Below are 25,590 nucleotides of genomic sequence, written 5' to 3'. Positions count from 1 at the left end.
GCCAAAAGTCTCAACTTCTATTTGTCGCGGGATTCTCGCGAGACTTCTTATGGGATGGGGCGTGTCCTGCTAAGAGAGGGAACCCGAACTTAGACACTTGGGAAATAGAGGAAACCTTTCCAGATCCCGGCCACACAGATACTGGTAAGAAGACGGCAAGACGAGCTTAAAAGCCCTTTTCACTATGCTCTCCAGACCCTGCGAGAAACATTGACTTCAGCCAGGTCATCCAGGAAACGGTTTCAAAGTCAGAATACCTGGCTTTCCTTAGTAAATTTCAGGGTCGGGGTGGGGATCACAGAGCAGCACTTAAATTAGGGCTCGGCGTCCCTGGATCCCTCCTGGCGCCCCCCCGGTTTAAGGATCCTCACGTGGGAGGCCACGAGACAACTCTGTCCAAGTCCCCATTTCACAGATATGAAAATTGGGGTCCTGTGTTTCAGGAACATATAGGAAAGTGATGACAGACACCATGTTTCGCGGCTCCCGTGGGATACTCTACACACACGCCCCCCCCCCAAAAGAAAAACAGTGATGTGCAAGTTTGTAGGAGAGAAGAGGAGGAGGAGACCTCTATTTGTGAGCTGCCAGAGGATGGGTTCTGTGGACAGGAGAAAAGGGGACAAGAACGGGAGGCGAGGGTTTACCATGAAGCTAATGAGTACAGGAAAAGCCAAAATTCGTAGTACCTGTGGGGAGGAGCAGTAAGGTTGCCATCAAGAAATATTTCAGGTAAATTGTTCATGGAGATCTCAAAAGGGAGGGAAACTAATCTCCAAAATTCCAGTAATGTGCTGTGGTTTATTTTCCCAAACAAAATAAATGCTAACTATCACACTTAATTGTGTGTTTTTTATATTCTTAAAGAGGTCCTCCAAAAGTGTATAAGTCTCTGGCCCCACAGAATCTGGATCTTCCCCTGGACTCAAGGATGGAAAGTTATACAGCCACAAAGGCACTGAGGCCAGGCTTCTTGCAGGAGGCAACTTAAATTGTATTTTAAGAGAGGACCAGTTTGAAGAAGCAAACCTCAAAGACTGTAAGGAAATATCATGAAACATCCAGACATACAGTCTCATTTGCCTACACTGAGTCACTGTTGGAGGAGGGCTTTGAGAGGACAACTGCTGGTTGACCCTTGAGCTGGACCCAGGCATTGGGAAGCTCCTCACCTCCTCCCATGCCCTTGGAATGTATGCTGTACCCATCATTCTCACAGAGGGAGCCATCTTCAAGGGTGAAGCCTTGAGAGAACAATGTATTGTTGAGACCATCTGAACGGCATCTGTGACTGAGCCTACTTAAGGCCTACATATAAACTCTTAAGATTCTGGTGGATACAGAAATCGACTTGTCTTGTGGCCACCTAGGACAAGCTTTGTAAGTTTTCTTGCTTGTTAAACCTTCCACCAGCCAGTCCGGAATGGTCTGCCTGTTTCGTCCATCTCTCCTCACTCTCTATATACAGGGGCCAGTTTTAGATTCCACCCAAGGAACTCCCCAGGTTGCAAACCAACAGTCACTTTTATTCAGTAAATGTGTATTTAGTGCCTCCCACGATCAGGAAAGGTTCTTGGCACAAGGGATCAAACAGTGAACAAAATAGTCCCTGCCTTCCTGGAGCTTAGATTCTTGTGTCTTGCGATGGGATGGTGAAGGCTGTAAATAAATCTATAACAAAGTCAATAAGTCAATAAATCTGTAACACACCTAGTGGTGATAAAGGCTACGCAGAAATATAAAACAGGGCAAGGGGACTATAGCGGAGAGGAGGGAATGTTATTTTAGATAGGGTCATCCATGAAAACGGTAAAGACCTGAAGCAGGAGATGGAATTGGGAGATTAGGGACAGTGAACCACACAGAGGGAATAGCCAGTTCAAAGGCTCTAGGGCAGAAGGCCAGAGGAGCTGAATCAGACAAAAGAAAATAGTGAGAAATAGAGTCGAAAAGGAGGCCCTGGCCAAACCAAAAAATGGTGTTAGCAGCCTTAGGGGAAAAACCTTAGATTTTACTGAGAGAGGAAGACACAGAAGTGTTTTGAGCAGAAACATGAAATGTTGAGACTTCGATTTCAAAAAGATCATTCTGGCTGCACTGTGGAAACTTCAGGTTGGTGGTGGGAAACCAGTTAGGAAGCTACTGCAATAATCCAGGAGAGAAAACACATGGATTACAGTGATTTTCAAATATGCCTTAAAAATTGAAGATAGAGCTGTCAGTATTTGCTGGATTGTTTGAGGGATGAGAGAGAAAAAGACTGGAGTAAAGGAGTAGTCGAGCTCTTTGGATTGAGCAACTGGAAGCATGGAATTGTCATACTGAAGCGTGGGAAGACTTTGGGAAGAGTAGATGGGAGGGCTGGAAATCAAAAATCGGGGTTTGCACACATTAAATTTATTAAGCATCAAGATGTTGAACAGGCAGTTGGAGATATATGTCTGAAATCTGTGGGAGGCAATGAAGTTGGAGATATGTAGGGAGTTTTTTGGTAGGGGTATCATCAGCATGTAATTGATATTCAAAGTCATGGGACTGGTACAAAATCACCTTCCAAAATTCTGTACCCGATGTGCTAGAAGGCCAAACCATTGAGACACTGGTGCTTGGAGATACAGAAAGGTTTATTCGATTTGGGCCAAGTGAGAGGACATGAAAGCAAGATCTCTCAAATCCATTCCCCTCAAAATGTAAAAGTAGGGAGCTGTTACGTGGCTAGGGAGCAAGGGAGGGGCAGTTTCAGGGAACTGAGAGAGAAGTCTGTGTTTCTTCAGGCTCCGATAACACTTTTTCTGCATCAGGCTCCTGGGTTTCAGCAGTTGGTCACAGCTACCTTGAAGACAGTCTTTCCTTCTGCAAAACAAACTCATTAATTCTCTTCTGGATCTTGAAGTGATCTCCTCCTGTTCTACAGAGATACAATATCAGCAATTTATGACTACATTCCTGAAGATATTCCTGAGAAGAAAAGGAGTTGAGCAGGAAGAGCAGTTAACAGCTAAACGAAGGCCTAATTAAGAATTAAATTATTTGATTCTAATTGCCGAAAATACTGGGGGCATTAAAATCACAGGGAGCTTGGCTACAGGGCTGCCTGAGATTATTAAGAGTATGAATGTATTAAAGAGAGAGCGGTCACACTCTTCCTTTGTTATCATCACGTTCTCCCAGGTGTGACCTTGTAAGTGCACACACACACTCACAAGTGCAAAGAGCAGTTGCCACACCTCAGGGATGTGTGCCACCTTGGCCTTGTCCCATTTCTGTAGCCTTCCTGGATGATGCAGGGACAGCAGACCAATCTGGGCCAGAGGGGCAGAGAGATAGGCAGGCATGGTATGATTGAGGCCCCTTCTTGAACCTTCCCCCAAAAGCAGAAGCAGCGGGCAGTCTAAAGGTCCAGAGCAGACCATTATCTGGATGTGGGGACAGGTCGGGATGCAGTGCCTCCTTCCCCTAAGGTCCCACACAAAGCGCTCAAGAACCCCAGTAGGTTCCTCTCTATTCTCATTTCTAGGCTCTCAGCAGCCATGACCCTGGTCCTCCCTCTTCCTCCTTCAGTCCCTCCCTCAATATCATCCCCTTCAGGGCACTCCTGCCCCATTTCTCTGCTTGCAACCTCCTCGCCTACTTTCTACCAGTTCTCCACCCCTCTTCCAGCACCCAGCCCTGCAGGGCCCTTTCAGTGGCTCCTGCCACTCCAGCTCCTTTGGCGGGCTTCAGGAAGGACAGGCTACTGGACAAACCGGCCAGGTTGAAGCCTTGGCTAAATCTGGTGAGAAGCAGCTTCTGGGCTGGTGGGATCCCTCCCACTAAGGTGTTTGTTTGTTTGTTTGTTTGTTTCTAAATCTCCCACTTGTTTTAGTTTCATCTAGAGCAAAAGGGTGAGGAGGAGGGTGAATGGGGCTGTCTCCTTTTAATACATTTGGCCTTGTTTCTTCTTTACACATCTGGCTACCGCATGAAAATTCAATTACAGTACTAGTAATACCACTAGTAGTAATAATGATAGCCGTGCTGTTAAGACCTCTACACCAGCATTTCAGGCATTATCTCAATCAATCCTTACTATGAACCCTGACAAAGATTATACCCATTTTACAGATAAGAAAAGAGACTCAGAGAATCTGTTTTATCTGAGGTCCCATGACTAGTGGGGACCTCCATTCGGGTCTGCCTAACTCCCACTGCTGCAGATAAGGGCGGTGGGCTTGAAGCAAGACCCTGGCTTGCCCCTCCCCCTTTCTGGGAGGTTTCTGCGTAGGTGCAACCTGACTTAACGAGGTCTTTCCTGGTTGCTCACCCACAGCACCTGAACAGCACACCCCGGGGACACAAAAGACATTGAGGGAGACCGCAGGGAACTAAGCCTTTATTGCGGGGCGGCGGGAGGAGTGTCAAGCTCAGGGCCCGCTAGTTCTCCAGATCCGGACTCCTTCTGGGCACTGTCCAGACTCTCGGCGGGCTCATCACTGAACACTGCTCTGTGCATGGCGGCGACATAGCTGCAGCCGCTGGGGTCGGCTAGGCGTAGCTGCACCAGGGGCAGGAGGCGATCGGAGCTAAAGTAGCGCAGGGCTGGCCGCGGGGCTCGCAGCGCGGTGAGGAAGACCTGTGGCGGAAGGAGGAGGCGCTGGGTGGCACTGGGCGTGGTCCCATTGCTGCCCCAGCTCCCAGCTCCCGGAGCCCTGCCTGTCTCCCACCTCTGTCACGTCCTCCGGGTCCTGCGCTGCCTTGCAGAAGACCTGCTCGAAGTGGCGCTGGAAGCGGGAAAAGAGGTCGCGAGTCTGGGTGTCCACGCCGTCCAGGGCCATGCCAGGCCTGGGCTGCACCTTCTCCTGGAACGCAGTGCGCACTGGGCCGCACTCGATGAGGCTCAAGCTGGGAGCAGGTAAGCAGACAGTGGGCGGGGGCCGTGTGAACAGGGCCTGTGCCCAACCAGGGCAACGGCCCAGGGAGGAAGGTCTGGTAGGGGTCTGGGCGCCTGCAGCACACACCCTTAGGCTAACCTAGAGCTCTTGAAAAGGGGCTCACTGCTGGAAAAGGGCTCCCACACCCACCCCAGGGCGTGAGAGAGACTCTGGCCTCAGAATTCCAACCTGGCCGGGTCACATTCGGCTGTGTGACCTTGGGCCAGTCACCTAACCTCTATGCGCCTGAACTTCCCAATAACACCACTAACATCTCACCAGCTAAGTCGCACAAATGCCGCGGGCCCAGTACAGTGCCTGACATATGGCAAATGTGAGCGGCAGTAGGGAGGGGCCAGGGAGAATGCCTGAGAGTAGCTCCAACAAGACGGGGATAAGGGGGAGGGCGGTGTCCCAAAATCAGAGTTCAGAGGGTTCCAGGGGCAGGACAGTGACTTACTGGACTCCGAAGGGCAACAGCAGAACTGCCAGACTCTCACACAAACCTTCGATGGCGAACTTGCTAGCGCAGTAAACAGCATTGAAAGGCAGCCCTTTGAAGCGAGATGAGGCTGCTCAGACGTGCAAGGGAGCAGGTCCTTGGAGAGCCGGCCACACCCAGGCAGCCCAGGGCCCATTTACCAGCCCCTGGCCCCTTCCCCTCACCCATCAAGCCTCCCATGCTCCCTGTCACTAATACGCGTCCTGAGCGGCGGCGCTTCATGTCTGGTAGGAAGGCCTGGAGCATCCGCACGGTCCCAACCACGTTCACATCCAGCACAGAGCCCACATCATCTTCTAAGTGCTCCTCCAGCGGCCCGAGCAGGCCCCGGCCCGCGTTACACACTGTGGGGACAGAGGCCCAGAGCCCGACCTTACCTGCCTCATATACTGCCCTCTGTTCCAACCAGTCCCCTCGTGCTACCTGGGCCTCAGGGACACCTTGGTGTGGACACAGGGTGGGGGAAGAAGGCTCCTGCATGTGTGTTTCAGGGAGGCTCACCCAGCACATCCACATGGCCCTCAGTCACACGTGCCCGGGCTGCGGCCACAGAATCTGCATCCTGCACATCCAGCTGCAATGTCTCCAGGGAGCCAGGAGGGCACCCTCGGGACTGGGCCGCCTCCCACAGCGGGCCCTGCTTGCTCAGGTCCCGGAGTGTGGCATACACTGGAGGTTGGGGGAGAGGATGAGGATCTGAATGCCCTGCTTACCTTACCTAGGTCTCCTTGGACCAGGGGCTGCTCCCTTCTCTCCATCCCAGTCTGCTCATGTACCTTTGAAGCTGTGGGAGGGGTCCGACGCCAGACGCAGGGCCAGGTGCAAGCCAATGCCGGAGGAACAGCCGGTGATGAGCACCACGGTGCGGTCCATGGGGAGATGCGTATGGAAGAGGCTCTGGGAGTTCTAGGCTCTAGGCGCGGGACTAGATATCCCCTACTTTGCTCCGCCCCTGCCCTCAAGGGTCCCCACCCCTTGTTGTGTCTTCAGCACCACTTCAAGGCTGAACCCTCCAGAGGGGCCTGGACTGCTCTCCTCATCCTGTTCTAGGTCAAGGCAGAGATCAGGTCACTGCTTGGAATACCCTTCTTCAGTTGCTAATCATGAGGAGGGTGAAGCTTTCTAAGTAGGAGCTGTGGGCTCCCCTGTGGGCACTGATTGCCTCAGGCAGATCTTCATCTGGGCATGCCTCTATCCCACAGAGAGGAGTATAGTTTCCAAAGTTTGCTGCTGAGGGTGTGAAAGGGAAGGCATTCTCAGTTCAAAGGTTAGGGGTTGATATTAAAATGGCAAGACTAAGACAAGGGGACAGAGAACCGGCTCCACACCAATGTCCATGCTGTAGCCCTGAGTCTTCTCAGGTGTCATGGCAGTGACATTCTGACAGACAATCTCAGGTGATTCATCAGTTTATTAAGTTGTATTAAAACAGTACTCTGATCCCAATTCGGGGTGGTGGAGGAGGGCAGCTCACTTCCCTCCAAACTTCCTACCCCCGATCCTACCAGCAGATCGTGAGTTCCTTCACCCAGGCCTGGGGACCTCCAGCGGTGCTTGCCCAGTTCTGGGCCCTGGGAACCTGCCCAGGCCTGAAGCTTAGGGAGAACATGCCCAGGGCGTAATCTGTCACAAGGAGCCAGCTACCCACTGGGGGTAATATTTGAGGAAGAGCTTCTTGGCTAGGTCCACAGTGTCGCCTTGGGGCTGGTTTGGATACCTCTGTGCGCTAAAGACGAAGGTCTGCTCTAGCTGGAAGGCATTCTTGTCAAACTGGTGCTGTTGGAAGGGAATGCCTTGGACCAGGCTTTCAGCCAGCATCTCCATGAAGAGCCGCCAACGGGGGGTATAGTAATTGGCTACCAGTCCTGCCAGCTGCTTGTTGGCATAGTCTAGAATGTTGCCCTCTGGCCCCCAAAGGGTCAGCTGGTAGCGGCTATTCTGTTCATAGAAAGAGGCCTCAGCCTCACTGACTGCTGCTGCCCGGGCCTGCTCCAGCCAGTTGCCCAGGAGGAAGTGGCTATCAGTAGCCAGTATGTTGTCCAGTGAGGGCAGCAGCTCATAGGCCAGGATGCCTGCTGCCCTCAACAGGGTAACCAGATCCTTGTTCAGGTAGGCGGTCCTCACCTCCTCATAGTACAAGCTGACCAGCTCCTGGATCGCCTGACGAGTGATGTCCACCAGGTCGTAGCGGAAGAGTGGGCTGGTGGCCAGGGTGGGAGTGGCTGTTAGCAGCAGCCGCCAGGCCTCAAATACATCTGATCGGTTGTACCAGACAGTGGTAACCATCTGTAGGGATGGCCGCTTGACCAGCGGGCTATGATTGTGGCCACTACAGGCCTCACCGGAGCAGTTGTAGACACTCCTGAGAAGCAGCCTCCATGCTGCTTCTGCATCCTCATGGGAGACCCCATACCGCCGGGCTGCAAAACTGGTCACCCAGGCCCCCAGATCTGTCACTGGGTCTTTCCGCCAGCCCAGCTCGGCCATGAGGGCATAGACCACTTCGTTCTGATCAATGCCTTCAGGGGCCATGCCTGTGCCTACCATGGTGGAGTTAGGGAAGAGGCGGGCAGCTGCAGGGCCTTGGTTCACAGCCTCCAGGGCCCCAAACAGGCCGTGGTTGCCCCCAAAGTTATGCAGCATGCACCAGATGAAGGGCTGGCCCTGGAAGGAGGCTGTGTGAATGTACACGGGGTGACTCTCAGCAAACAGGTCCAGAACCAGAAGGCGGCCACGGGGTACTGCTCCAAGCACAGCTCCGACCTGCGCGGGCCCCCAGAACTGGGGCTGGTGCTGGAACAGCCAGCCTTGGAGCAGCCATACGGCATCAGGGTCCACTGTGGTCAGGGGGACAGAGAATAGGGGTGATGAGAGGAGAGGGGGCCAGGGGAACATTCACCCCATTCTATAGATGAGGAAACAGAGATCTAGAGAAGTTAAATGACCATCACAGGACACCTCCTTCCCCTGTATCCCCCAACCAGCAGGGCGTTTCATTACACATACCCTTCCTATCTCCTCCTGCCTGCAACTGAGAGCTCCAGGATCGAAATTACCCAGGGGGCTGGTTAAAACACACATTCCAGGGCCCCAGCCCTGACATTCTGACTCAGGAGGTGGGGGAGGGAAGAGAAGGCGGCTAGGGGAGGAGGGTGAATTTGCAGATCTAACAGGCTCTGGGCTAAGTAAGGCCTCCAGTCCTCCTGAATCAGACTTGAGGCAGTGCTGCTCAAGGAAGCCTGAACCAATCTATTCCCTTCCTGGAAGACAGAGAGGCCACCCTACCAAGGTCACTCCTGACCTGGCCCCTCTCGGCCCATCCCCTGTAAGAGGCAGGAAGGGGAGCTGAGTTCACATGTGTGTATCAGGAAGAGTACCTATCAGCTTTGGGTACATCCCCTAATCTCTGGCATGTGTTATGTATCTCAGCACAGAGATGAAAACCAAATAAAATATTTTCAATAGGTAGCACTTAATGATACTATACTCTGGGCTGGACATCATTCTACTTATGAAGGAGCCCTTTTTATAGATGAAGCAAATGAGGCACTAAGAGGAAACTTGTTGCAAGTCACACAGGCAGGAAGTGGCAGTGCCAGGGTTTCAGCAGGTGGTTTGTTTCTGGAGCTTGCCTCTCAGCTAGTGTGATTACATGAGATGATGTGTGTGTACAGGTGCCTTGTATACTGTAAAGTGCTATGTGTCACAGTGAAGACTTATTATCCCAAGTCCCTTCTCCCAGACCCATCTCCCTGAGGGTCCAGGGGCTCCCTTTCCCTGGCACCAAACCTGTGATCATGGCCTGGTAGACGGCGGCAGTGGCTGCGGCGAGGTAGGAGGGCTCCGAGGATGGGGGCTGCATCTCGTTGAAAGTGTCGGCCCCGTATATGTGATCCGTGCCAAACTCTTTGGTCAGCTCCCACAGGAAGAGGCTCCCCACGATAGGGAAGAGGGGGTCTTCCGGAGCCAGGAGGAAGGAGCAGGAGTAGGAGCAGTTGAAGTGTCCCCAACTGCCCATCTGGGTGACATTGACCTGAGGGAACACCCTAGTTGGGAGTGCGGGGGGAACAGTCCAGATAGGTACTGGAGGCTGACACAGTATTCATCATCAGCCTCATGAACTTATCTGCAATTCCTGGAACTCATCCTGGTCTCTCATGCCTCCGTGCCTTTGCACATACTGTGCCCCATGCCTGGAGTTCTTTCCTCTTTCCTCCCCGCTTATCCAGCTAGTTACTCCTTGACATCTTTTAAGTTTCACCTATTCTGGACGGGTTTTGCTGTCTCTCCCCTGCCACTGGTTGAAATGAGCAACACTCGTTTGGTCTGGTCCAGTACTGCCTCTGCTCAGAGCCCTTGCTGCCCCTCTTCCGCAGGCAGAAGTGACTTTGACAGAGAAGTAGGCTGGGCCCCTATATATTTCCACCTTGCCAACCTATCTTCTACCAGGGGCAAGAACTCAGTGCACCTTTGTCACTGCCTTCCCAGGGCCCAGTGCAGAGCCTGGTCTGGCAGCCCCAAACAGCCCAACAAATGTTCAGTTTGTAAGCGTGAGGCTTCTGCTACCCAGTCAGAGAGACGAAGGAGTGGCCAGTGAGGCCAGCAGCATGCACTAAGTACTGTGAGAGTGGTGGGAACCAGGTGCTCATGGGCATGAAGGAGGTGGCAAACAATACTGGGGGCCCCAGCAAGGCTTCCTGAAGGAGGGGAAGTCTCTGCTGGGCCTTGAAGAATTTTCCATCACGAGAGAGGACGGGTGAGTAGTACAGAGGAGGAGATAAAGGAAAATCAGAGAGCAGTGCGCCCCTACTACCACTCATAAGAGCTGACACTTGCTACGAATCTGTGCCACACATGTATATTTTATAAGAGAGGAAACTGAGGCACAGAGTAGTCATGTAATCTGTCCAATGTCACACGGCTAATGGGTAGCAGAGCCAGGAATCTAGGCAGGACCTACACGCAGCTCCAGTTTTTCTTTAAATCAAGTCTGGCAGGGCAAAATAAATTCTCTGAGCTGAGTGGGAGGTGGGGTGGGGGGAAGCCTCACCTGGTGATAGCCTTGGGGACATGCCCTGCAAATGCAGGCAACACAGGGATCATGCCGAAGGAGCGCATCCGGTCCAGGATCCGATGCTGGGAGGAATGGGAGGGAGAGCTGGTGAGCATGGCCTGAGGTGGGAAGGCCTTGCTCTTCCAGGGCACAAAGAGTTCCTAGGGTCCAGTCAAGAGCCTTGAGGCTGGCCAAATACCATCCTCCCTGGACCCATCACTGTCAGGCACCAATTCTGCCCCTTCCCTTCCCCATCCTTTTACCTGCAGGTAAAGCTGCTTGAGGTGCCAGGAGAAGGGCAGAGGGCCACCCCAGGTGTGCAGGTTACCCATGCGTCCCCAGGCCAGGAAGGCAGGACCAGTGAAGTACTCATTGATCTCTGACTGGGTCAGGCCCAAAGCCAGGTACACCTGAGGAGGAAGGCAATCCCCACACATAAATATAATCATCTCCATTCACTGATTGATTGATTAAACATTCACTCATCTCTTCTCTGTGCTGTGCCCTACAGTTACTAAGACAAAATGTAACCCCAGCTTGCAAGGAGCCCATAATCTAGGAGAAACAGATCTAAGAACAGGTGAGTTTACTAATATGTCACCCTTGTTGCACAGGTGAGGTGAGGCACAAAGAGGCTTTCCCCAAAATGGGGTAGGGGCCTTAGAAGGCTTCATGGAGCAAGGCTGGCTTGAGTGATGGGTGAGGACAGCTCTTCAGGGAGCTTAAACTGCCCCTGGTGCTGCCAGTGCCCTCAGGGCTGCCAGTACCCTCAGGGCCCAGGGAGGGAAGCTCCAAGGCAATTGTGGCATTCCCAAGTGTGTTAGGGATGGCCTCAACCAGATCTGCATTCCAAAAGGACTATCTGGCAGAACTTGAAAAGCCAGGAGTATGGTTTAGAGGCTCTTGTGAGGATGGGGGTCCAGGGAGAGGGGAAGAGAGCCTGAACCAGAGCCATGACTAGGGATGGAGAGGATAAGGCAGATCAAGAGCTTCTAATGAGACAGAATCTGTTGAAACAGCAGACTGCCTGGAGGTAGAGTGGGGAGCGAGGGGAGCCGCAGCTTCTTAAAGTGTGATTTATAGTGGAATGCTGGGTCCAGCCCTCTGTAAGTGCTCCTATGTGTTAGTTTCCGTAGGGTTGGAGCTATGGTGCATGTTACAAACACTTCTAGAGCCCTTATTCGCTGTGTGTCAGACATTGTGCCGGTGCAGAAATGGGGGGTGGGGACACATGGGGTGGCCCATGCGGTGGGCACCCACCCGCTGCCAGATGGCCTCCTGGCCACTCCAAGCCAGTGCCAGGTTGATGCCATTCAGCGCCATCCAGTCGATCTCCTGCTCCCAGCGGGCCCAGTCCCACCACACGAAGGAGTAGCTCTGTGTGCACACGTTCTGGTAATAGCGGTACCTGCAGGCAGGGGTATGAGCTGGGGCGTGTGCCTCGGGGCAAGAGGGATGTACCCCACCTGAGAGGGGCCATCATTCTGGAAGAGCTCAGAGGGTGGCCGGACCCCCTATCTAGTTCCAAATGTAGCCCCTTCACCACTTCACTCCGGGATCCACCCCAGGTGGACCTAAGGCTCAGGTCCTGAGCTTCTGAGGTACCCACCCACATGCCCCCAGCACTCCTCCAGGGCCCTCTAGCCCCAGATATTCCAGAGAGCATATTCTATTCAACTCCTCTAGAGCCTCTACTCTGTGCACAATGTTTAAGTGCTCTATGGCACTGTTGGTCCCTGTCTTGGAAGGGAGAACACGTCACCTTCATGCAGTGGGGCAAGTGCTAGAACAGAGGCCTGTGAGAGGGAGGGGTGTCACCCCTCAGTAAGCATCTCTGAAGAGAGGGTGGGGAAGAAAAGAAATAGCATTTACTGATCACCAACTATGCATCACAAATTCTACTCCCATCACCGTTCAAATCCTCACAGCCAACACTGCATGGTAGATGTCATTATTTCCATTTCTCAGATGAGCCAACTGAGGCTCTGAGAGGCTAAGTGACTTGCTCAAGGACGCACGGCTTTTGGAAGCTGAAGAACAGAGTGAAGAAATGAAATGGAGTCAAGCTGCTAAATCACTAAAATCAAGTCGGTTGAGGCATGGGAAAATGTGTCTATTCTTGTTTTTAACTGGGTTGGGACTTAACCTTTTGAACTTTCCAGTCCTGCATTAAGGTCTGGATTTACATCAAACCTCCAGATAACTCCAATTATCCCCTGAAGGGCCAAGGAAAGAATGGTTACTATCCAGGCTCAGGATTACCATCTAGGACCAATGCAGAGGCTAAGAATGTAGGACCGTCTTCTTAAGAACGTACCATTTACGTTAAGAACTCTTGGCTTTTCTTTTTTCTTCAGAACACCCTGGGTATGGCCTAGTTGAGTTTGCGGTTTATAAATCTTAAGACCCTTGAATAAATCTTTTATCACTTATTTCTAGCCAAAGCCTCCAGACTCTTTTTGAGTTAGCTGGACAAGGCAGAACTAGGATCTGAAGCCAGAGTTGTGCGACCCTGAGGACAGCGCTTCCTATTAGGCTAGATGGGGTGGGACGGGGACTTGAGCGAGGTTTGGGCGCTCTGCGGCTGGAGGCAGCAGCAGGGGATCCGACGGGCGGGTCCCGCCGGTACCTGTTGGGCGTGGCCTCGGTCAGTTCCTCGGGCACTGCGGGCAGCGGCTGCGGCAGGCGCAGCTGAGAGCCGGACCAGGCCACGTGGCAGCCGCAGAAGTCACGCAGATAGCGGTGCAGCCCTGCGGCGGCGGCCACGCCCGTGGAGCCGAGCACCTGCACTCGCGCCCCCGCGCCGCCGCCGCTCAAGCGGTAGGTGTCCAGCCCGGACTCGGCCGCCAGGGCGCGCTCCACCGACACCGAGAAAGCGGCTGCCGGCCCGGGCCCCAGCAGCCGGGCCAGCAGCGCCCGCACAGCTTCCGCCTCCCGGGCCTCGTCTCCCGCCGAGCTCCCTGCCACGACCAGGAGCAGGAAACCCAGAGCCGAGACCTCCATCGTCCAGCGGTCTGAGCCCTGCGGAGGCCCTGCCGGAAACAACTCGGGCACCGGGCCTCGGGGGCGGGACGGCCTGGGTCCAATCAGCTGCGGGCCTCAGGTCACGTGGACCTGAAGGTTAAAGCACCAGCCGACAGCGGGGAGACAGGCTTCCGGGTTCCTGACAGCGACTTGAGGAAGTCTGGCTGCATGTGGTGCGGGAGCGCGTGACCCTAGTAACATCAGAAGCCTAGGGCCGCATGTGAAGGGCCACTGTCCTTCACAAACACTTTCAGGTACAGCGTGCATTCACAAGCAAATCACTTTCTTTCCGATCCATCCAACCATCCAATAAATATTTATTTGGAGTTTATCTTGTACCAGGCACTGCCACTCCTTCCTGGTAGAGACTTAGAAACCAAATACTTAGGTAAAGATTTACATTGTGGTTCTGATGCTGTGAAGGGCACCCAGCCTAAGGCCTCCAAAAGGAAATGACATTCATTTAATGAATTAAATTGAGATCGACTAAGAGAAGAGGCAGGGGAAGCATTCCAGGTGGAGCAGCGGGTTGGGGACACCATCTGGGGGGTTGGTAGCACATTCGAGGCCTGAGCTCATGAATGCTGTGCAGGAGCATCATCAGTGGGGGCATGTCACAGTCTCTTTCCCATCAGGCTAGGAGCTCTTTGAGGACAGTAGGGGGCTGGTTGAAGAAATTAAGGTATGAAGTATCAAGCATTTGCTAAAAAAGAATAAGGTGTGTTGGTGCTGATTCAGAATGTTCTGCAAACTATTTTTTTCTTAAAGGTCAAACCAAGGGATAGGTATAGTACACTCCCATTTGCGGTACCGACAACACGGAAAGGCTATGTAAACAGTGGCTGTCTTGGTGGGGTACTGGGATGCTGGGGGTGGAAGACTTACTTTTATAATAGGGCCTTTTGTACTGTTGGATTATTTTACCAGGTGGCACACTTTATTGCTATTTCAGTTCATGTGTGTAAAACCAATTGGCCTGGTTCTCCGCTCTCCATCTTGTCTCTTTCATTCCTGGCCAGCCTGATTCTTTGCCTGTACACCGTAGAATACCTGTAGGACCACTTGTCCCTCTGCTCTGCCATGCAGTTGTCATAGCCTAGCTAAGGTCCCATCCACCTTGCTGATGCGGGGCAATGAGTCCTTCCCTGTCTGGCCACCAGGGAGCAGCTCATACCTAGGACATGCTTGGGTAGGCTGGGGAGCTGGGAGTGCAGGCAAGTCACTCAGATTTGAGAGGAGTGCCAATGCCCCAGGGCTCCTGAGGCAGAAAGAGGCGTGGTCCCACACAGGTCCTCATTGAATAACAAGACAGAGTGATGATAGAACTGTCCCCTATCTTTATAATGCTAAGCAGGCCCAAAGCCACCTTCTTCATGCTGGTTCTAGGACCTCAAGATGGGGGGGCATTGGCTGGACAGGGGCAGACTCACTCAGTAGATGTCTGGGGTCCAGGGAGTCCACGAGAAGGGGATCTCCTATTTTAATCCTGTTCCCAAACCCCACCCAGCAGCCAGTCCTAGGCAACCACCCATCTACTTTGTCTCTAAAAATTTAACCATTCCAGACATTTCACATAAATGGAATCGTACATTTGTGGTCTTGTGTCTGGCTTCTTAGCATATTCTTGAGGTTCATTCAGGTTGTATCATGTGTCAGTATTTCATTCCTTTTTATTGTAGAATAATATCCATTGTATGGTAATGCTTTTTGTTTATCTCCTCATCCCTGATGGACAATTGAGTTATTCCCATGTTGGGCTACTATAAATAATGCTACCATGAACATCGTGTACAAATCTATGTGCATGGTTTTTCCTTTTTCTTGAGTGGATACCTAGAAATTGAATTGATGGGTCTTATGTCAGTTGTTTAACATTTTGAGGAGCTGCCAGGCTGCTTTCCATTCCTACCAGCAGCGAATGGGGGTTCGTTTCTCCACATCCTTACAGACACTTGTTAGCTTTTTTATTGTAGCCTCTTCAGTGGGTGTGATGTGGTATCTCCATGCATTTCCTAATGACTAATGTTGAGCATCTTTTCATGTGTTATTGGCCATTCAACCTGGGATACAGAGGGCTGACTGTACATTTACTTAAAAACAAAACAAAACAAAACAACATGTATAAGGGACCCGTGCAGGTCAAGGGTCAACTCCATATGATCTGCAATTATCTTCTCCCAGAGTGAGTGTTGTTTTGATTCTGTCCTTTGAAGCACAAAATTTAAAAATTTTGCTAAAGCCCAGGTTGTCTTTTTGATCACTTATGCTTTTGGTGTCATATCTAAAAATCATCTCCTAACCCAAAGTCATAATGTATTCTCATGATTTCCTCTAAGAGTTTTCGTTTTAACTTACATTTAGGTCCATGATCCATTTTGATTTACTTTTTTGTATATAGTATGGGTTTGTGGTTCAAATTTGTTCTTTTGCATGTGGATACCATTGTACTAACCCCGTTTGTTGAAAATACTGTTCTTTCCCCCATCGAATTATCATGGCCTCTTTGTGGAAAATCAGTTGACCATAAACATTAGAGTTTACTTCTGGACTCTCATGTCTATTCCATCTATTCCAGATATCTATTTTTATTAGGCCTCCCTTTTTGAGTCAATAACAGAGTAGAGGCTAAAATTGTTCATTCACCTGAATTTTCACTCTGGACTTAAAATTTAAGGAACCAGTTGGGAGTGCTGCACCCAGGGCCTCTTTCAGGGCAGCTGGCCTGTCGGGGAGGGCAGGGTTCGAGGCTGGTGGTGGCAGGGAATAAGGTACTTTTCCTGACCCTCTTGGAGCAGCAGTTGTCAGCCCGCTGCTCATATTCCTGCCCTGGAGGCCCCAGGAGGGAGGGCACTGGGAGGAATGTGGATGCTGTATGGGGCAGTTAGGAGGATGCCTGCTCGAACAGTCTGCCGGCTTTTCAGCTGCCTCCCGACCTCGGCACCTCACATTCTCCAGCTGCCCTGAGGAACCCCATGCTGAGCCTCCACTTACACCAAGGCCAAAGGCACTAGGGCTCAAAATAGCCAGGCTGCTGAGCCCTGGAGAGCCTGGAAAAGAGAGAGAGGGTGGGCAGATGCCCAGGCTTCCACTGCCCCAACCTCCACATTAGGTCTATATTGAAGGAAGGGGAGACAAAGTGCGTCACTAAATCCCTTCCCCACAATGAGCAGTATCTGTAAAGCCGCCTTGGCTTATGGGGAATGGGAAGGTGCCTGGGAAACTTGAGATAAGGTGAGAATTTCACAAATTGCCTGGCCAGGGCCACTACAGCTGTGGCCTTTGATCAGAGAGAAAAGCAGAAATGCTGGAGGAGGGAGGGAAGTGTGACTGTGGGGCTGTGGGCACAGACAGGCGGCCACCCTGGTAGATTCAAACACACTTTATTCAGCACAGGAATGTCTGAACAGAAGGGCCTTGGACAGGGTTCCTGCCACAGAAACTCTGCTTCAAGCCCTGCTGTAAACAGAACAAAACTCATCATGTAAACCACAGGGACCAGGGGGGACAGGGCTCTGCACAAGGTCTGGGTCGGGTCACACTGGCCAGCACATGGTGAAGCTGGGAAACTGGGGCAGGGGACCCACATCCAGGGCCAGCCCAGCCTGGGAGAGTCGAGCTAGCAGCTCCAAGTAGCTCACTCAGAAAAGCCTGGGTGGGAAGAGATCAGAGGCCTGGCCAATTCACGGGCTTACCTCAACCACTGACTGCAACGGGATCAATTTAGCTGAAGCAGCCAGGGCTGCTACACCAACACATGATTAAAAGGCCCTAAGACCTGCAGTCAGAGTGGGGTGATGGGAGCCGGCCTCTTGGGGGCGTTCACCACCAGTCCACAGGGCAGGGCCATGTAGCTCTCACGACCATGCACAGCGGCCCTGCTGGTTGCCTCTCCAATCAGCAAACTGTAAATGACACTGACCTTCCCTGCCTAGGACCCCACTCCCCCGACTTGGGCTCAGTGTGGAAGTGGGAAGGGGCACTGGTGGGCAGAGCAAGGCAGGCCTGCGGGGGGACCACCCTGATGACTACAGTCCTATACTCAAGACTCATGATTGGAGGTGGGGAAAGGCCTCGGGGCATGCACAGGGAAAAAGTATCAGTTTAAACCCCCTGCTTGTGGCAGGGCCCACACGTGGCTTGAGAAGCAGTCAGCCAGGACCTCTGTTTAGGGTCACTCCCAGCTGTGCTATATTACATAGGGTACAAATGGGAGAGGGAAGGGAGGGGATACTGGGAGGGAGGAGAGGGTTTGAGTGTAGGGTAGTCAGGAGGGTAGTGTTGGGTACCCTGGGACCCTTGAGGGTGACAGGGAGAAGCCATACACAATGGCACAGTGGGGTCCAGCTGAATTCCTGGTTAATAAGTGCTCTGAAGACCAGAGGGGGAATGGTAGAGGACAGAAATACCATCTTCCTGGACCCACCCCTGCTTACCCAAGGGTAGGGTGTTAAAGAGCACCCCCACCCCAACTAGTAAGTGGAATGGCAGGAGCTGGGGCTCAGTCTGGGTGTGGATGGCAAAGGCGCTCCTTCCATGGGCTGTGGGCTTACATGTAAATGCACACAATCACCAGCAGGGGACAGAGAGGGGCTGTCTTTGGCTGGACAGAGATGGAGATCAAGGGCAAGGCTGGTGCCCAGTGGTATGACTGACAGCCAGACCCCAGCTTTTCTAGAGAATCCCTACACTATGACACACGAAGCTGAGGTGGCGGGAAACCCGAGGGAGGGCTGGATTTACCTAAATGACTCAGAGGCAGTTGGGGGAGGGTGGCAGGGATGACATAAATGCCCCAATATCCAGGGATCACAACCAACAGGCAAGAGGAGTACAGCTAATCACCATGGACGACAGCAGGCACACGGCCCCACGAGGGGCTCACTCGTCAAACTTCCCTTCCCGAATGTGCTCGAAGGAGAAGGGCAGGAACTTGAAACCGGTCCCGCTGTAGAACTTATTCTGGAACTCAATCCTGGGGAAAGGGAAGAGGGATGTCATCATTCCACAGAAACCTTTTCGAATTTCATAATTGGGCCAGAAAGATGCCCTGGCCTCACGCTCCCTGGAGCCTCATTTTCCTGGGTGAGCTCAGAAAGCAGTGCGGCCACCTGCGGCCCTCCTGCAGGCCCACTAAGCCCAGACCTCGGCCGGCTTCCCACAGTGAACACGGCTCCGCTACCCAGGCCCAGGGCCTGCTCTCAGCAAGAGATGAGTACACTAATGTGCGTCCTCGGTTCCTGCTTTGTCCTGCTGAGCAGAGAGCCCTGTGCAAAAGTTCAGCTGGCTTGAGTCCCTAACAGCGACGAAGAAGAGCCCCCCAAACACCAGCTCCTGGCAGGGGCTCTGGGAAGACCTCTGAGGGAAGCCCAGGCAGCTGCCAGCCCAGCAAGGAACCCTGCAGGCACCACTGTTTTCTTGTTTGTGTTCTTGTGGGGAGGAAGGAGAAGGGAGGGTTTGTGAGTGAACAGTGAAGGCTTTCAATTTAGGGGAGGAAATTCCCAGGAAAGCGGGGAAGTCAGGAGGGGACGTCTCCTCAACGCCATGGCAAAAATATGCTCCAACTACAAAAACATCTGAGAACGAATTCTTCTCTTGGGGACTGAAAGGAAAAACAGAGCTTTAACCCTCTTCCCAGGCAGCTCAGCGTCCATCCCCGCCTGTCTCCCTGGGGCCCGCTCAGACTCTAGGGGCAGGAAGAGAGGCCTGCTCCTGTGAGCAGAGCCGGGCTGCTTGGCTGTGCTTCTCCCTGCAAACTCGCCCTGGATGGCTGCCCAGCAACCGAACCACCACCAAATAAGGGCAGAAAAACGCATGATTCAGAGGATAGAAAAGCCAAGGAGAGCTGCCCTGAGGAATAGTTTCCACTCAGGGCCGTGTGACCCTGGGGGCACCAGAACCCCTGCAAGAACAGGCCGAGCTGGGAGCTGGGGCAGGCAATGGTTTCCGTGCAGGGCTTTGTCTTTCTTTCCACCAAGCCAGGAGGGGAGGAATTAGGAAAAAGTGAGAGGGAGTGGCCTGGGGTCCAGCAGAGGGCATCAGGATTGAGCTCGGCCAGCTCCACCCCTGGGGAGAAGAGGTGAACAGAATTTTCTGTGTGGGTGTAGGAACAGGCAGCCTTCTCCCCCACAGCCCCACATTCCAGGGCTGAGCCAACGTCCCAGAGCCTCGCGGACTAGAGAATTCCCATCAGTGCCCAGGCTGAGCCACCCAGGGAAAACGGGATCCAGGATGCGGAGCTTCAAACCAGCTACAGATCTCTTTCAAGAGCAAGTCCAAACCAGAACCTGGATTTGCTCCCATGTTCCCACAACCTAAGGAGTCCTTCTACGAGTTCCAGCTACTGGGGCCTCCTCTGGGGGGAAGGTGAGCGGATGGGTCTAGGTTCCTGCTTGTTGCCCACTGCTGTCAGGTCTGAATTCATGTTGGGTAGGCTGTGTTTACATATGGCAAGGGATTTATGAACAACTGAAAACACACTGAAATGCCCCATTTTCATTCAACAGATGTAGCCAGATAATGGGCAAGCAAGTCGCCTTTGGGTCCAGGAGGTATCTGGAACTCTCACCTGGCTGGCTAAGCAAACAAATAATTCTAATTCTAAATTGGGCAAATGGAGAAGCTTCAGAAATTTTCTGATGTCCGCGGGGTCACCGCCCTTCTCTTGCCATCCCCCTGTCTCATCTACCCATGAGGCCCAGTGGGGAGGAAGGGGACACACACCTGGAATGGGGCACACACGTTCTGCTGTGTGAGCAGATGGGTGACACCTCTGTCACGCCTCTCCCACCAGCTGCTGCTCAGGGTTAGAGACTTAAGGTGGCCGCCACAGGGACACCTTTTGCACATCTCTGGGTCAGCCTGACTTCACCTCAGCTGTGCTCACCCAACCTCCTGGCACAAAGCTGGAAAGCAATTTCCCTGTTGGTCTCCCCACCCTCTTCTCCCTCCCAACCAGGGAAACGTGTGCTTCCTGAGAAAGCACAAACATGAAATTCTCTGTGCGGGGGTGCAAGGGGCCCCACTGGCTGCCCTGCAAGTTCTTCATTAGAGGCTCTGCTCGGGGAACCTCCAGGCCCCCCCCCCCCATACTCCGCACCGCTAAAATGCACCTCAGAATTCCACAGTTGCGAGGACAGCCCCAGGCAGTCAGATGGGTTTCTCTGTCACCCCTTCCAGCTCCAGTACCTGGCAAAGGCCACCCGGTGACCCAGAGGATAACTAGGAGTCCACAAAGAGATCCCTCCTGCTGTGTAACAGGAAACCTCATTTCCTTGAGTGAGTGAAGGGGAAAGGAGTTCCGGGGCCTCTTCCTTTTCCTGGCAGGGGTGTGACTGAGGGGAGGCAGTTTTAGAAAGATGATTCTAGGCCCAGCTGCTTCTCTCGCCCTTTCTGTCACTCTCTGAGCAGTTCAGGGCCTGGAACATACCCAAATGCCAGGACGCTGATGTCAGCCTGGGGCTGCACTTCAGGTATTCTTACTTCTCCTGGGGCAGCCATTCACTCGACTACCCCATGATGTCCTGATGTGGTACCACTGCACTTCTTACGATTAACTGGTCCTCAGTTCTGTCCCTTTAGCCATCGACCAATCTGCAAGTGTGTAAGTGTGCACATCTACGTGTATGTGGAATCTGCTAGATAAGAAGGGATTAGGTTCTTTTGAAGGTCAGCTATGGGGCAAGTCTTCCCACTAAAATCACTATGGCGCCCAGTTATAACTATAAAGCATATCCTTGCATCTGCCTTTTCTGAGGAACAAAAGGCATCTAATTAGGGTGGCAGGAAACCCCAGTCCGCTTTACATGGTTTATGAGAGAAAAGGGAGGGAGAGACAACTCGAAAGGAGACAGGACTAGCGGACCGGCACGTTAACCTGCTCACCGTTGTTTCCAAATGTCACTCACCTCCTTCCGACCTTACATGAATCTCAGACTAGCGGTTTATATTTGTTATCAAATCACATTTTTTTTTTCTTGTCCCCACTGAAGAAACCCAGAATTTGTATAATGGGGCAGCCTTTTTGTTAGAATCAGGAAATCCTTGAGCTGACTACCAGGGATGTAGTGACGAGTGCGAAGATGCCCAGGCTGGACACCAGGAAAAACAGCAGCAATGACCCGCGGCCATTTTCAGCAGGACTAGCCGTCCCAGCCCCTCACAACTCAGAACGCCTGCCATCCCCGTGGACTGTGAAGACCCAGGAATGCCCCTGAAGCACACCCACATGTGGCCAGGAGGGGGTGCACTAGCACCAATTTCATTCCTATTTTTAGTGGTGAGGATGAGCTCTGAACCTGCCTCTGATGATGGGATTTTAAAAAGCTGTTTTTTTAAAATTTTTCCTTCTACCCAGTACTTCCACGACCAAAACCAATGTGGTTGACAAGCCTATTCCTTGCAAACGCCATCTGAGAGGCATTCAGATGGTATCATGTATCCTCCCACAGGTCTCACCTCTCTCTAAACAGATTTAAAGCAGTTACTTTACAAGGGACAGCAGCCAGGTGCCCTCTCCACAGAGCATCTGACTTTTAAGCACGGAAGCCGAGATCCGCACTTTGAACAATGGTTTACAACGTGCCAGGGCACCGTAACAGTCACTTGGTATGTGCATTATTTCAGGTTTCGTCATGGCAACCTGTCATGTGGAGATCATCCTCTCTTTTCACATGCGAGAAAGTGAGGTTCAGAGGTAAGTGCTTTCCTCACGGTCACACAGCGAGTGTGGGCAGAGCTGGAATTCAAACCCAGGCAGGCCTGATTCCGAAGCCTGCGCTTGTCACTTAGCGCTTCTTTGGGCTCATTCATGAGGATGTGGGAAGACACCTTCACTTGAAGGTCACAGGTGAGCCTGAGGAAGAAGTAATACTTCTGGCAACAAAACATGACCTCACAAATTGCCGAGGCTCAGGAGACCTTCCTCACATCCTGGTGTGCCTGGCTCACTGCTCTTAACAGTTCTGGTCCAGCACCCTGACCGCTCGCCAGCCTGCCTGGGGAAGAGGTAACAGGCTCCCCACTCGGGCTGGTAACCGATCCCTCAAGCCCAGGGCTCAGGAGACAGCAAAGTGACTAGGAAAGGAAGGAAGCCAAGAGCACAAGAAAAAGTGAGTCACCATGGGCTGGCCGCACAGACGTTCCCTCACACCAGTGGCTGAGGAAGTGTGCCGGGGAGAGAGCACACTGATAAGCTGAGAACAGGGGAGTGGCCAGCAGTCTGAATCATGCCATGCTCCCAGCCTCCTGGCTGGACGGTAAACAACAGCTGGGTGGGGAGGAGAGAGGGGAGGGGGAAGGAAAGCCGGGCCAGAGAGAGCAGCGTGTACCGACGCAGCCGGACAGATTCCTCTGAAGGAGCTTTTGAGGGAAGAGTAAGTCCCAGCCAGCCACGTCTCCCCTTTTTGCCTCTGTAATTTAGAACGACAAACAGCAGAATCTTTGAGGAGGCTCAGCTGTAACCAACCCAGGAGAAAAAGCAAAGATAATGCGGTGGGGAAGAGGTTTCTGGGTTCAAATTTTGGACTTTTTTCAGGTTTGGACAGGCGATGGAAAGAGGCCTTTCTGGCCGTCTACTGACTTTGACATCATTAACACCTAGGGGGTTCCTAAAGTTGGGTCGGTGAGTTTGTGACCCCTAAACAGGTAAAACTCTGTGTGCACACATGGGGGCGTGGAGCGTTTCTCTGGAGGATCCAGAGCTTCCAGAGCCACTGGGGTTCGAGACCCAGAAAGGGAGCATTTCAACATAAAGGAGACCCAAAGAGGCAGAGCAGCCGGATACGGCACAGGATGCCTAGTTTTTAGTATAAGTATGTCCCATCCACGTTTGGGAACTACTTATACTAAAAAGTACCACACTATTCATTGTTGATCTGAAATTCAAATTTAACTTGAGTGACCTATAATTTTATTTGCTGCATCTGGCAAACCCTACACTTTGAGGTCACGGAGTCACAGCCCAGCCCAGACCCCAGCTCTTGCTAAGCTGAGCTCTCTCTCTACGCAGGGCCATTAAGAGCCACAAACTACATTAAAGAAAACAAACAAAGTCTATAGTTATGTCACCCTGAAGGTGCCCGATCTCATCTGATCTCAGGAGCTAAGCAGGGTCGGGTCTGGTTAGGAGTTGGATGGGAGACCGCCTTGGAAGACCAGGTGCTATAGGCGTTAAACAACCAACCAACTAAAAACAATCCAAACAAACCAAAAAAACACCCCGAACCCACCCCTCTGAAACCGCTTTAGTGTATTGAGCTACCCGCTATGTCCTCCACCCCCATGGAGCTGCCAGGGGTCGTACACTGGCACAATACCAGAACAAGAGGGACAAAACTTGGGACCGTGTGCTCTAGCAGTTTTCTGGACTTAGAATCTATTCCAGAACTGCTTTCATCGCTCTAAAGACAAGAGAAAGTTCTATGCCAGAGGGAGAAACAAACAAACAAACAAACGAACAAACGAAATAAATAAATAAAACTGCAGCAGGTCTTTTAAACCTGAAGGATGCTAAAGGCAGGGAGAGGGACTCTGACGACACCCAGAAGAATCTCCCTGGAGGCTATGAAAAGTGAGCTGTAGGCATCTCCCGAAGCTCCTACTAAGATAGGTCCTTGGGTTGGATTCTGTTTGGGAGCAACGCTGCCCTTAGTGCAGCTAAGGACACATCCCCACCCCGGGCCCCCGCTGCCCCTCCCCTCACCAGTGTAACCGCAGTGCGTGGAGGAAGGCCGAGAGGCCCTCCATGATCAGGAGGATGGCCACAGTGAGGGTGGCAAAGGCAGCGAAGATGAAGAACAGGGCCAGACTTCCTGCCAAGCTCTTCACGCTCAGGCCGATGTGGATCACCATGGTCCAAAGCACCTCAGACAGCTCTGCGGACCGGGGAGACACGACATCTGGTTCAGTTTGGCGAGAGGCACTGTGGGCCCTGTACTCGGCTCAGCCGCCCCTCACCTAAAGCGCTCTTTGCAGCCTGGCTCCCCACGACCTTACTGTGACACTGTGCGTCGCTAGCTACCCTGGCAGAAGCACTGATGCTCCCGCCTGGACATCCATCTCCCTGGACTTAGAATCTGGATAAGCCCAGAGCCATAATGTAATTTCCTCTCTTTTTAAGCCCCCCACCTGAGAGAATGCCCTAAGAAGGGGAAATCATAGTTTTATTCTTTTCTTCTTTTTTTTTATGGTCACATTTGTTAACGAAATCCATATATACAATGGACCATCGTATTATTATTGTATTACTCAGCTATTTGCAACAACGTGGAAAACCAGTTTTTGATCTGAGAGAAACACACTCACGAGCATGAGCGAGGCTGAGGGCCCAGAGCCGCAGGTAGGAGGCGGTGTTGGAGATGCAGCCCAGGCAGTACTCGATGGTATGGATGGCCTGGTGGACCATGGTGTCTCCAAAGTCGAACTGGTGGGAGGAAACAGAGAGAAGATATAAGGCAGGGAGGGGCACGCGTGGAGGTCTGGGCTGTGGCCACATGGCCCAGGAGCACTCTGGTGGAGAGTTCAGCTATGCTGTCCCCAGAAATCCTGCCTGGCTTAGCTCCCAACCGGGACAGCCCCATTCCTCTTCATACGCTACATTTTAATGAACTTCATCTTCATAGAGTCTTCTCGGCACATTGTTTTCCTCCCTGCTGGGCTGTGAGCTCCAGCGGGGTGTATGTGGAGCTAAGAGGGCTCAGAGAAGATGATTGTCCGCACTGGGGACTCCAAGGACCTGCTGCTGAATTTGCCCCGGCTGATCCCACCTTCTGGTGCTGACAGGGAGCATCCTGCTGTAAATAAGCCAGGAGGCCTGGAAGGGCTTCTCCTTGGGCTGTGCTTCAGGACACAGGCAGTCAGGCTGGAAACTGCCCAGAGGAGGCTAACCTTCTATAGTCATTGAATTTAGTTTCTACAAACTGCTGGGAGCAAGACAACTAACTTCCTTTTCCTTTTGTGACTTCTGAACAGATGACGCAGGGCAATTTTGGCAAAAGTTTTACCAATTCCTATTTGGACAGTTGATTAAGAACATACAGAATATTTATTGGTTTTTATTTCTGTTTTCCTCACACTTCCTTTCTCCCAGTTTTCCTTTCCACATC

General features: G+C 52.3%; 3 protein-coding genes, 2 long non-coding RNA genes and 1 pseudogene across 11 annotated transcripts in view; 3 read left to right on the top strand and 3 right to left on the bottom strand.

Annotated features, from left to right (window-relative positions):
* The first annotated feature begins 67 nt into the window (after positions 1-67).
* LOC118603817 lies at positions 68-1,705 on the top strand. Its single transcript, XR_004951303.1, has 2 exons — positions 68-144; positions 868-1,705. It is a non-coding gene; the product is annotated as an uncharacterized LOC118603817 (long non-coding RNA).
* Positions 1,706-3,003: 1,298 nt separating this feature from the next.
* HSD17B1 (hydroxysteroid 17-beta dehydrogenase 1) lies at positions 3,004-6,689 on the bottom strand. Of its 2 annotated transcripts, XM_016150884.2 has the most exons (6): positions 6,189-6,689; positions 5,914-6,081; positions 5,577-5,756; positions 5,371-5,464; positions 4,704-4,881; positions 3,004-4,612 (listed from the first exon to the last, which is right to left on the bottom strand). In XM_016150884.2, the coding sequence occupies exons 1-6, from the start codon at positions 6,283-6,285 to the stop codon at positions 4,373-4,375; spliced, it is 957 nt and encodes a 318-aa protein (XP_016006370.1). In that variant the 5' UTR covers positions 6,286-6,689; the 3' UTR covers positions 3,004-4,372. The 2 variants fall into 2 exon arrangements, with proteins under 2 accessions (XP_016006370.1, XP_016006371.1); XM_016150885.2 differs by lacking the exon at positions 5,914-6,081.
* Positions 6,690-6,805: 116 nt separating this feature from the next.
* NAGLU (N-acetyl-alpha-glucosaminidase) lies at positions 6,806-13,524 on the bottom strand. Its single transcript, XM_016150882.2, has 6 exons — positions 13,095-13,524; positions 11,726-11,873; positions 10,729-10,875; positions 10,463-10,548; positions 9,202-9,458; positions 6,806-8,249 (listed from the first exon to the last, which is right to left on the bottom strand). The coding sequence occupies exons 1-6, from the start codon at positions 13,466-13,468 to the stop codon at positions 7,039-7,041; spliced, it is 2,223 nt and encodes a 740-aa protein (XP_016006368.2). The 5' UTR covers positions 13,469-13,524; the 3' UTR covers positions 6,806-7,038.
* A 3,329-nt stretch (positions 13,525-16,853) lies between these two features.
* ATP6V0A1 (ATPase H+ transporting V0 subunit a1) overlaps positions 16,854-25,590 on the bottom strand; it is a 51,423-nt gene continuing 42,686 nt past the window's right edge. For all 6 annotated transcript variants that reach the window (XM_016150874.2, XM_016150878.2, XM_016150879.2 and 3 more), the window contains 3 exons: positions 24,791-24,908; positions 24,189-24,360; positions 16,854-18,461 (listed from right to left, as the gene is read on the bottom strand). In XM_016150874.2, coding sequence (XP_016006360.1) covers positions 18,368-18,461; positions 24,189-24,360; positions 24,791-24,908 — 384 coding nt within the window. In that variant the 3' untranslated portion in view covers positions 16,854-18,367. The remainder of the gene's footprint in view (positions 18,462-24,188; positions 24,361-24,790; positions 24,909-25,590) is intronic.
* On the top strand, positions 19,268-21,009 carry LOC118603818. The gene is made up of 2 exons (XR_004951304.1): positions 19,268-19,852; positions 19,993-21,009. It is a non-coding gene; the product is annotated as an uncharacterized LOC118603818 (long non-coding RNA).
* Positions 23,538-23,656, top strand: LOC118604076 (annotated as a pseudogene).

This window comes from Rousettus aegyptiacus, unplaced genomic scaffold (genome assembly GCF_014176215.1).
Source record: "Rousettus aegyptiacus isolate mRouAeg1 unplaced genomic scaffold, mRouAeg1.p scaffold_m13_p_6, whole genome shotgun sequence".
In the NCBI taxonomy this organism is placed as follows: Eukaryota; Metazoa; Chordata; class Mammalia; order Chiroptera; family Pteropodidae; genus Rousettus; species Rousettus aegyptiacus.
Note: the sequence above shows the minus strand (reverse complement) of the source record. Positions and strands in the feature narration are given on the sequence as shown.

Bases quoted from the DNA above. Each gene is read 5' to 3' on its own strand.
- NAGLU (XM_016150882.2), bottom strand. From the start codon at position 13,468: ATGGAGGTCTCGGCTCTGGGTTTCCTGCTCCTGGTCGTGGCAGGGAGC. The intron at 10,876-11,725 runs GTGGGTGCCCAC...CTTCCTCCTCAG, and splicing joins AGGAGGCCATCTGGCAGCGG to GTGTACCTGGCTTTGGGCCT. The intron at 10,549-10,728 runs GTAAAAGGATGG...CATTCCTCCCAG, and splicing joins TCAAGCAGCTTTACCTGCAG to CATCGGATCCTGGACCGGAT.
- HSD17B1 (XM_016150884.2), bottom strand. From the start codon at position 6,285: ATGGACCGCACCGTGGTGCTCATCACCGGCTGTTCCTCCGGCATTGGC. The intron at 6,082-6,188 runs GTACATGAGCAG...CCCAACCTCCAG, and splicing joins CCCCTCCCACAGCTTCAAAG to TGTATGCCACACTCCGGGAC. The intron at 5,465-5,576 runs GTGAGGGGAAGG...CTCGCTTCAAAG, and splicing joins GAGCATGGGAGGCTTGATGG to GGCTGCCTTTCAATGCTGTT.